Here is an 11,133-nt window from a genome sequence, read left to right as displayed (position 1 = left end):
ATATACACTGTATATAGATTTAGAGGGCTATTCCTTTTCCTCATTACAGCAACTAATACAAGCCAAGATGGAGTGTAAGCAGTTAGAAAATGAATTACGAGCATCGAAACAAGCAAAACAAGCTCCGACCGAGGAGAAGGTGGAAAAACCGGAGGAAGGCTCCGAAGACAAGGTACACTGTGATATTAACACAAGATCTTCTACATGTATCTGTCCAGGACTACATTCGACTACAGCAGTATCCAGCCCTGAATTCTATGAATGTCTCGCATATTCAGTAATTAATATATTGAAGTCTAAAGAAAAAACAAAGATGGAAAGCCATTAGTTTAAGAGTGGGGCTAGAATTGGGGATGAAATTTTACATAGTACATGAATATAGACAAATAAATCTTTCAAAAAACTCTTTTCTAGAATGCAACAGCAAGACCGTTTAGTAATATAATTATAGATGTATCCCTGTCTTGTGCGGATTCAAATTCTGTTAGTCATAATATGGATTCAGCAATTTTTTCTTTGGAATGAAAGGGGTAAAAAAAGATCTTTTAAAAACATTTTGAAGAACAGCAGGGCCAATGTGACTCATGGGAGCTTTGTGGCCCATAGGTCCCTCTTGTTAGAATCGTTCTTTATCGTTTAAATTAAAAAAAAAGAAGGAATAAATATCTAATTTGTTTGACATAGTAACAATGGAAGTTTCTGTACAAATTTGCCCTCATGCTTCCATTGTATTTAAATTTCTATGATGCAAACAGACATATAGACATTTAGTCCTTAAATAAATGGTGATAAACTCTACTACTGCAATTCATATCTTGTGTATGTGTCCTGAAATATATATGTGGTTAACAATTTCTTAAGCAATACCAAAATGCACAGTTAGTAGAGAACTTTGAAATTTGTTTGATAGAGTGAAGAAGGAAGTACAACTGAAGAGAAACAAAGTTCCAGCAAAGAGACTTCAGTCTCCACAGTGAGCAGCACAGGACTGAATCTAACTGATAAAGAGACCAGACTGATAGGTAAGTACTGGTAGAGACCAGACTGTAAGTACTGATAGAGAGACCAGACTGATAGGTAAGTACTGATAGAGAGACCAGACTGTAAGTACTGATAGAGAGACCAGACTGTAAGTACTGATAGAGAGACCAGACTGTAAGTACTGATACAGACCAGACTGTAAGTACTGATAGAGACCAGACTGTAAGTACTGATAGAGAGACCAGACTAATAGGTAAGTACTGATACAGACCAGACTGTAAGTACTGATAGAGACCAGACTGTAAGTACTGATACAGACCAGACTGTAAGTACTGATAGAGAGACCAGACTGTAAGTACTGATACAGACCAGACTGTAAGTACTGATAGAGAGACCAGACTGTAAGTACTGATAAAGAGACCAGACTGATAGGTAAGTACTGATAGAGACCAGACTGTAAGTACTGATAGAGACCAGACTGTAAGTACTGATACAGACCAGACTGTAAGTACTGATAGAGACCAGACTGTAAGTACTGATAGAGAGACCAGACTGTAAGTACTGATACAGACCAGACTGTAAGTACTGATACAGACCAGACTGTAAGTACTGATAGAGAGACCAGACTGTAAGTACTGATACAGACCAGACTGTAAGTACTGATACAGACCAGACTGTAAGTACTGATAGAGAGACCAGACTGTAAGTACTGATAGAGAGACCAGACTGTAAGTACTGATAGAGAGACCAGACTGTAAGTACTGATAGAGAGACCAGACTATAAGTACTGATAGAGAGACCAGACTGTAAGTACTGATACAGACCAGACTGTAAGTACTGATAGAGAGACCAGACTGTAAGTACTGATAGAGAGACCAGACTGTAAGTACTGATAGAGAGACCAGACTGTGAGTACTGATACAGACCAGACTGTAAGTACTGATACAGACCAGACTGTAAGTACTGATAGAGAGACCAGACTGTAAGTACTGATACAGACCAGACTGTAAGTACTGATAGAGAGACCAGACTATAAGTACTGATACAGACCAGACTGATAGACAAATGCTAACAGAAGAAGCCAGTTCATGTCTCTGTGGAGATGTAAATGATTTTTGTGAATTGAAAGTTTCTGAGAATTGAAAGTTTCTGAGAAGTCCATTTTTTATAATACAGATTTAATCTCTGTTCCTGGCTCTGGGTAATCTGATGTTGAGACAAGGAAGAGGGGGTAATGTAGTATACACTTATTGTCTTCTTTTTGTAGGATTGGTGTCCTGTTTCCTCCATGTTCACCCAAATGGTGCAAGTGTAGACTACATATGGTCTTACCTGTCTCAGTTAAACGTCAACACACGGACCAGTGAGCTGGAAGAACTATTGTTACGTCTCCCAACATTGTTCAAACTGAATATGAGTGGGGTGGGGGCAGGAATTGAAAAGAAGTGGCAGTTTGTTGCTTATTCGAATACATCACTTCTCCCATTCAACTTCTGAACTTAAACCTGCAATATTTAGGAATCTGCGATGGAGCGATATCACAACAGACAACAGTGGAAGTTCAAATGTACTTAAGATTAGCTTGGCTTTTTCTGATTTAAAAACATGCTTGATCTTTATGGTAGTCATTTTATTTCCTCAGTACCAAAGACACATTACATGTAGTGTTTTTAATGTTGCCAGTTTTATGTCAGTTTGTTGTTAATATTCCAATACATGTGGATGTTAATATATAAAATCGTTGAAAATGACAATTTTATTAGATTATATGTCTGTGTAATGAAGTACTTTGAGGAAGCTTGAATTCTGGAGAAAGTCATAATTTCCTGTTGTGATGTTAGTGTGACTAGCCAGAATTATCTCAGCTCAAGCGTCAAAGCACTTTGTACTTTATTTTATGTTTTTACTTGGCAACCTGAAATATGTGGGTTGTAGTGATATCACATATTTAACTCTGTGCATATAACCACATCCAACATCTTGATCTTTCACTCAAAGTCATTGAGGTAAATAATATTCAGTTTTTCTGAAACAAAGTACCTGTCCCCCCAGAGTCCTACAGTTTGTATATAGAAACTGTCAAAGTTAACTGGGGCCCCTCTAGATGCGGTAGTCGAGACTGGTGCTTTTTAGGTTTACTCAGGTGACCTATTACAATTGGTTGTCGTGCATTAACAATTGAACATTTTTAACTTATTCTTAACAACTACTTGTCCAATTCTTTTCAAATTTGGTATGAAGTATCATTGGGACAAGGGGGACATAAATTGTAAATTTCAGGACTCCAGCACCCCTGGGGCCCTAGGGGCAGGGTAAAAACTGCCCAAAATTGACCAATTTTCAAAAATCTTCTCAAGAACCACACACATGTAAGAAAAACTAAATACATAGTGATGTAGAGCAGGAAGGTCTCTACCAAAATTGTAAATTTCATGATCCCTGGGGTAGGAGTTCTGACCCCCAGGGCGGGGCCAAACTTGTTATATAGTGTTTATGTGTAAAACACTTACATGTAATTGACATCTTCTTTAGTGCTATTGATACTAAATTGAAAGTAAATAGATATTTAGAAAGAACAGGTAGTCCTTTACCAAAATTGTAAATTTGATTGATCCAGGGGTAGGGGTTTTGATATCGGGGTGGGGCCAAAATGGTAAGTTATTAAATGTGTGAACAATAGACATTTTTAACTTCTTGATAACTATCATTCCAATTCTTATCAAATTTGGTTTGAATCATCATTGGGACAAGGGGGACATAAATTGTAAATTTCGGACTCTAACACCCCTGGGGCCCTAGGGGCGGGGCAAAAACTGCCCAAAATTTACCAATTTTTAAAGAACCACACACATACAAGAAAAACTAAATGCTTAATGAGGTAGAGCAGGAAGGCTTCTACCAAAATTGTAAATTTCATGAACCCCGGGGTAGGGGTTCTGACCCCAGGGCAGGGCCAAACTTGTTATATAGTGTTTATGTGTAAAACGCTTAAGTAACATCTTCTTTAGTGCTATTGATACTAAATTGAAAGTAAATAGATATTTAGAAAGAACAGGTAGTCCTTTACCAAAATTTTAAGTTTGATGATCCCAGGGGTAGGGGTTTTGGTATCAGGGTGGAGCCAAAATGGTCATTATTGTATGTGTGAACAATAGACATTTTGAACTTTTTCTTGATAACTATCATTCCAATTCTTCTCAAATTTAGTATGAAATATATTTGGAACAAAGGGAACATAAATTGTAAATTTCAGGATTCCTGCACCTCTGGGGCCTTAGGGGCAGGGCAAAAACTGCCCAAAAATGACAAATTTTCAAAAATCTTCTCAAGAACCACACACATGTATGAAAAACTAAATGCATAGTAATGTAGAGCAGGAAGACCTCTACCACAGTTGTAAATTTCATGATACCGGGGTAGGGGTTCTGACCCCAGGGCGGGGCCAAACTTGTTATATAGTGTTTATGTGTAAAACACTTAAATAACATTTTCTTTATTATACCCACGAACGAAGTTCTGGGGGGTATATAGGAATCACTCTGTCTGTCTGTCCGTCCGTCCGTCTGTCTCCAGATTCGTGTCCGGGTCATAACTTCTTTGTTCTTTGACATAGGCATACCATATTTGACACATGAGTGTATCACCATGAGACGATGTGTCGGGTACTTTCATTACCTCTTGAACTTTGACCTCAAAGTCAAAATTGATTATAGGGTTTTGACATAGTCATACCATAAGACATGGGTGTATCACCATGAGACTATGTGTCATGTACATTCACGACCTCTTTATGACCTTGACCTTTGATCTCCCGGTCAAAATTATAGGTTTATACCTATGGATTTGTGTTCGGATTATATCTTCCATTTTCTTCTACAAAGGCATACTATATTTTTACACTCGGGAAAGAGGTAATTTATGCCTATTAACAACATCCTTTGGGAGATTGGGGTAAGCGGGGGGTATTCTTAGTGAGCATTACTCACAGTACCTCTTGTTGCTTTTGATACTAAATTGAAACTAAATGGATGAAGCAGGTAATCTTTTACCAAACTTGTAAATTTGATTTTCCCCTGGCGAGTAAAGGTTTTGACCCCAGGGTGGGGCCAAACTTGGTATATAGTATTTATGTGTAAGTTTGCTGATACTGTATAAAATCTAAATGCATACTTAGGAATAGCAGAAAAGGATGTACAAAAAATGGTGAATTTCACAACCCAGGGTTATGACTTTAGGATGAGTCCAAATTAGTCATATATTTTGATGTTTTAATGTGAATACACCTATTATTTTAAGCCTTTCATCAGTGTATGCACTTTTGAGGGCACTGAAGTTTTAAGAACACATCTTGTTTTATACTGTTGGTGAACATTAGAATTTAGCTTAGATATTCAGAACAGGAAATTTTTTCTAGATTTCATAGCCCCATGGAAGTAGTGATACTTTTTCACTAGTATTCAGGTGACCGATAAGGCCTGTGGGCCTCTTGTTTGTGTCGTGTATCTTGAACAATTGACCTCAAAATGTATAGGCATCTTCTCCTAGCCATCAGGTACTCCTACACAAAGTATAACCATTTTGTGCGTAGGCATCTTCTCTTAGCCATCAGGTACTCCATCCTCGAAAACCCACGGTTGATTACGCTTCGTTCCTCTCCATCACCCGTGGGTCCATTCATTCCTACTCGCTCGTTCTCATGAAAAATATTTTTAAAATATCGTCCAATCAAAGTAATCGTTATAGTAATGGAACTCTTGTTTTTAAAGGTAGCACAAACTTAACTTTGCTATCACAGCAATTGTATACTGAAATTGGGCTGAAAGCATCTTTTTGATTGGACAAATTCGCTTAGGGTTTTCCATGAGCGCCCAATCAAATTGCCTCATTAATTATTCATGAGAACGAGAGAGTAGGAATGAATGGATCCATGGGTGATGGAGAGAGGAACGAAGCACAATCAACCGTGGGTTTCCAACGATGCAGGTACTCCTACACAAAGTATAACCGTTTTGTGTGTAGGCATCTTCTAGCCATCAGGTACTCGTACACAAAGTATAACCGTTTTGTGCGTAGTCATCTTCTCCTAGCCATCAGGTATTCCTACACAAAGTATAATCGTTTTGTTTGTAGGCATCTCTCCTAGCCATCAGGTACTCGCACACAAAATATAACAGTTTTGTGTATAAGCATCTTCTCCTAGCCATCAGGTACTCGCACACAAAGTATAACCGTTTGGTGGAATTTGTAACTTCTAACCCGTTGCTTCGGTTGTACTAACCTTAACAAATGTGTTTTCTGCCAGATTTACTTCTCCGTGCAAATTGTATCCATTTGTTGCAAATACATAGTCCTCAATTTAATCGAGATTCCCTGGCTCTTTAACTAAAAGATGGGCTGTAGGATTCTGCCCCATTTTTGCTAGAGTCTGCCTTAGCCGACTGCTTTACTTGGATAGGTGTTTTTTTCATTTACCCAATATTCACATTCAAAGGACCTTTAAACAAGTCTTCAAAGTTTGGGGAATCTCTCACAGAAATATTCCTGATGTAGGTCCACGGTGACCTTACAAAACATATTTAAGTTTGGGGAATCTCTTAAGAAATGGTCTTGACTTAGGTCCACATTGACCTTGCTCTTTCTTTATGCTAATCTAAAGCACGATAGGGGCAACAGACAACAAGTACATGTATATTCAATTTGATAAATTTATTTGATAGAATATATTTCATATGTATATATATATATTTATATAATAATTATGTCCCATCATCACATTATGAATATATTTTTGAAACAAAAACCATTGTGAAGTTACTACTCAACCAAAAAGTAAATGAATCCCCATAAAATTCATTCTGCTTTCTTTCCGAGAACTTCAAGTGACAAAAGAAAAAAAAGATTGATGGTAAACTGGTTCTATACAATGTATGCTAATCTACCATAATGATTAAAGCAAGAGGCAGAAAGCCTCAAGATATGCACTATAACAGTAAGATAATGTAGATAATTAATAATATCATATAAGACAACCAATTACACAATTTATATACAATACAAAGTGACCAGATCAACTTTGCTTCAGAAGTTTATGATATTGCACTTGTGCCTTACTGGCCATAAACCTAAACACTTTCAGTTGTCTTTTAAATCGGTCTGTAGTAATTCACATCTCTCTATGTATAATAAATAACAATAACTTAATGAGAGAAAAAACTTTGACATAAATAAGACCAAAGAATGGAAATATAGATTTTTGTCTCCTGTTAATGTGAAGTGCAGCTGTGTTGTCTCCTGTTAATGTGAAGTACAGCTGTTTTTATTACATCCCAAGATTCAAAATAGTAAGGCTACTTCAAGTAACAGACAATCTCAACATCTACCAAGACCTTCAATACCGGTATTTACTCAGCATACAGATTTTCAGATACAACTTTTTACCTATTACATAGAATTTTTCAAAAGAAGAAAACATAACTGTGTCGTTTATTATTAATTCCACTAAAAACTTAAGGTTGTATTTTGAAAATTAGGTTGCTGTACATCAGCAAGTGCTATCAAATACTAAAAAACCTGCTCAAGAGCAATTTCAATGACACCTTTCTGTCTTTCTGGAATTTATTTCTGAATGGTAAAAAAAGTTAAAAATTCTGTCTCTCAGGTCTGCAAATTTCTTCAATTCAATTCATGGGATCCAGATTTATTGCTTTGAAATAAAAAATAAAAAAAAAAGAAGTATTTTTTGTTTTACATGTGACAATGATGAAACAGCAGATGGGGAGGGGGATTACCCATACCCTGAATGAATGGAACTTTAAAACCCGTCAAATTCAAAGAGAAAATGTACTGAACACAAAAATATTGTCATGCTTATGAAAATACAACCTTTAAATATTTGCAAGTCAAAATAACAATATAACAACAAATCCATTCAACAAATTTTCAAGTCACTGTATACGAGTGATGTTAGTGGCTCAAAAAAAAAATAAAAATTGGCAAGGCTGGCAACTCCATTTGTCATATAATCTAGCCTCCTGGTTTAAGCTAATCTGAAACCATGACCAATAAATTTCCCATTCCCACAAAAAGCAATACTTTCTGATTTGGAAAGAACAAGATAAATAAAAAGACGTCAATCTCTCCTAAATCAATGAAAATGATGCAGAGTTTTAAAACTTAACAATAAATGGGTCTTGGTATTAGTTTTCTATATGTGATGAGGATCTATAAACTGATACAGAAGCAAGGTCACTTGAAGTTCTACAGTGACATTTAAAATACACAACCATGGTGACATGCGTTTCCTGTTCTACTGGTGTCTACAATTACATGTGATGTCTAATTAATGATTCTAATTTTTTGACAATATGGAAAATATCAATTTTGATATTTCTTTCTCAGAGTAACATATAATGTACTGAATATTTCGATTAGTCATCAACCTTTTATATCTTCTAGATCTTCTTTTTCCTCTATCAAAATTTTGTTTTCAATTGTAAAGTTTGAAAAAAAATAAATGTATCTGGGATGATGATCTGAGAGAACAGGAAGCATAAAGCTGATGTGTTTGACTCTAATTGAACAGTTTATCACAAACACTTTATGTAACTTCTATATTTCTGATTGTTTAATTGAATTTATGACTGTATATTCACAAAACAGTCATTTTCCAATGAGAAGTAAATAGTTCCTCAAACAGTTGATTTCAAGTCAAAAAATCAGTTAAGATTCTGAACCTGGCCATCCTAAAGACAGGTCCTTTGATTGCTTAACACAGAAAAAAATATATGCATATAATACATGACAATGAATATAACACAGCAACATCTGACTAGTGAAGGGTTTTAACAAATAAAATATTATCTAGTGCACAGTGCAACTCAATATTGTATGCATGATGTTACACAATTTGAAATGTAACAGGTAGGTCAAAAAGCCAGCTCAACATCACCATCAGTCTCTGTGGACTCATTATAATGTTTCATCAACTTTCTGGTCATAGCTGTTTTCAAACATTTAATATTCTAATCTGGACTGCAGACATTTGAGATGACTTAAAATCTTAATTTGGTCAGGCATCTCTGAATAAAGTACATTTTATCAGTTGTCAGTTTTTATGCAATCCTGTATATATACTACTACACCCTAAAAACATGCCCAATAATTAGGAGGAAAAAGGATTATTCCTAGAAACACAAAAATGCATCTAATAGGTATTGGTTACATTTATAACCATTTGGCACATTAATATTGAAGCTGTGGTAACAAATGCAAACAGCTACAACCATTACTACAAGCTGAATAATGCAGACCAAGACAGAGAGAGATGAGAAGACAGAATTTACAGCCTCAGCTCAAGGTTGGAAATCAACGAGGGCACACTAAACATATTTCTTGCCCCGTAATTACATATTTCAATAAATATTTGTTTTCTTTGAATTAAAAATGAATATTAATTGAACAGACATTCAGTCATGTGAGTTTTTTTTTTTTTTTTCTGTTGTGAGTTCTGATGTCTGCCACCTTGATGAATGATGGGAGGGGAGATGCTTTAAGGTCCATAAACTATACACAGAATACACCAAAAAAAAAAAGAATTCCCCAAGTCTACACCAGCTCTTGGATTTGTCTTGATACAGATATATTATACAGACTTTTCAATCATATCTTTTCCCCCATAAAAAATGTTTAAACAAAATAATGAGTTCCCCTCTCCACATTGATTTTGGCAATAACAATAAATAAATATACATGTATGAGAAGCAGTGTTACCACAATAGTTTAACATTGGTCATCTAACACAAAGTCATGGAAGCTGTGAAAATATATCTTTATACATATATAATATGTACACAACATTCTATTCGACAATAAAATATCAGAAAACGTACATTTCTTCAAAAATAAGATTTCTTATTATTTCCTGTGACTAAAACTTGGAGAAAAACACGAGCAAGCTTGATTAAGAAAGAAGCCAAGAACATTGAACCAACCATTTTGCAATAACCTGTGACGACACGTGAATTAAGCATGCTCACAGCTGTCACAAGTACATTTATTTATGTATATGGTAAAATTTCAATTCACAAGTAAATGCTGTTTGACACAATCTTCCTAAATAAAACTTGTCATGACTTTGAACAGAAAAAATATCACAAGATAATTCTACATGGATTACCAATTCCTGCACATCAGTTTCCTCCCTTCCATCTGCTGGCATTGCCAGCTGTATCAGATCTATATATCGTAATATTGCATGGAAAAACATCCACTGAAGCAGATCTTGTGGCACTCTCATGAAGTGATATGCAGTAAAATCACTCTTGAATCCACTGAAATTTTCCCCATTGTCTTCTAAATGGACCGTGGAAACCAGGTTTCATCTAGTGGCTTGATTTGATCTGTATTTGATGATTTGCTGAGCAACGAAAGCGACAAGCACAGCAAATACTACAAAGCCCATCAAGATGATCATGGCCCATTGTTGGTCGGTTAGCTGTTTGGGCTCCACCAGCTTGGACTCTTGCTTAACGTCCATTTCCTGTGCACTGACAGGTTCATGACCTTGTGTTGTAAAGGACACTACCGGACTGAAGGCTCCCACCACTTCTGACCCGTCTTCACAGATCCTTATTGCACATACACGTAGATGGTAGTCCGTTTTAGGAGATAAGTTTTCCACCTGGAAAACTGTGTCTTCCCCTCTGTATATCTATAACACAACACAACTCTCATTACTGCCTACCATCATTTCATATCATGAAGAAATGCAGTACTAAATTTAAAGCAAATCTAAAATGTATATTTTTTTATCTTCTCACCATGCACAAAAGGAGTTTTGAGGTGAACAACTTTACTGTGTTGCAAGAATTCTTCAAATGATGTGTGCCTACCTTCTGATACTCCTGGTCCCCCTGCAGCTGTAGGACATAAACTACGGAGTCACCCTGCACAGCTTTACACGCCTGCCAATCCACACTGCAAGAGTGCTGATTCACACTGGACACACGTGGAGCTGAAACAAACAACTTCATCAGCTGCAGTGCTACATAGAACATTTGCTACTCTCTACCATTTTTCAGTGCTGTATTTTGATTCATATTAGACCATCTAAAATCCTACAAGTGTTGCAGTTCATGAAATGATACCTGCATA

At 36.2% G+C, this 11,133-nt stretch overlaps 2 protein-coding genes across 8 annotated transcripts in view; one reads left to right on the top strand and one right to left on the bottom strand.

Annotated features, from left to right (window-relative positions):
- The window catches only part of LOC125657835 (ecto-NOX disulfide-thiol exchanger 2-like), a 20,351-nt gene extending 17,616 nt beyond the window's left edge, over window positions 1-2,735 (top strand). For both annotated transcript variants that reach the window (XM_056149949.1, XM_056149948.1), the window contains exons 12-14: window positions 50-172; window positions 911-1,022; window positions 2,249-2,735. In XM_056149949.1, coding sequence (XP_056005924.1) covers window positions 50-172; window positions 911-1,022; window positions 2,249-2,478 — 465 coding nt within the window. In that variant the 3' untranslated portion in view covers window positions 2,479-2,735. The remainder of the gene's footprint in view (window positions 1-49; window positions 173-910; window positions 1,023-2,248) is intronic.
- A 3,937-nt stretch (window positions 2,736-6,672) lies between these two features.
- The window catches only part of LOC125657829 (fibronectin type-III domain-containing protein 3a-like), a 52,774-nt gene continuing 48,313 nt past the window's right edge, over window positions 6,673-11,133 (bottom strand). For all 6 annotated transcript variants that reach the window (XM_056149944.1, XM_048888633.2, XM_056149945.1 and 3 more), the window contains 2 exons: window positions 10,872-10,993; window positions 6,673-10,690 (listed from right to left, as the gene is read on the bottom strand). In XM_056149944.1, the coding sequence (XP_056005919.1) occupies window positions 10,358-10,690; window positions 10,872-10,993 (455 nt within the window). In that variant the 3' untranslated portion in view covers window positions 6,673-10,357. The remainder of the gene's footprint in view (window positions 10,691-10,871; window positions 10,994-11,133) is intronic.

The sequence above is a fragment of the Ostrea edulis genome, chromosome 9 (assembly GCF_947568905.1).
Source record: "Ostrea edulis chromosome 9, xbOstEdul1.1, whole genome shotgun sequence".
NCBI classification, from domain to species: Eukaryota; Metazoa; Mollusca; class Bivalvia; order Ostreida; family Ostreidae; genus Ostrea; species Ostrea edulis.
The sequence above is the reverse complement of the archived record's forward strand: the minus strand, read 5'-3'. Positions and strand labels throughout refer to the sequence as shown.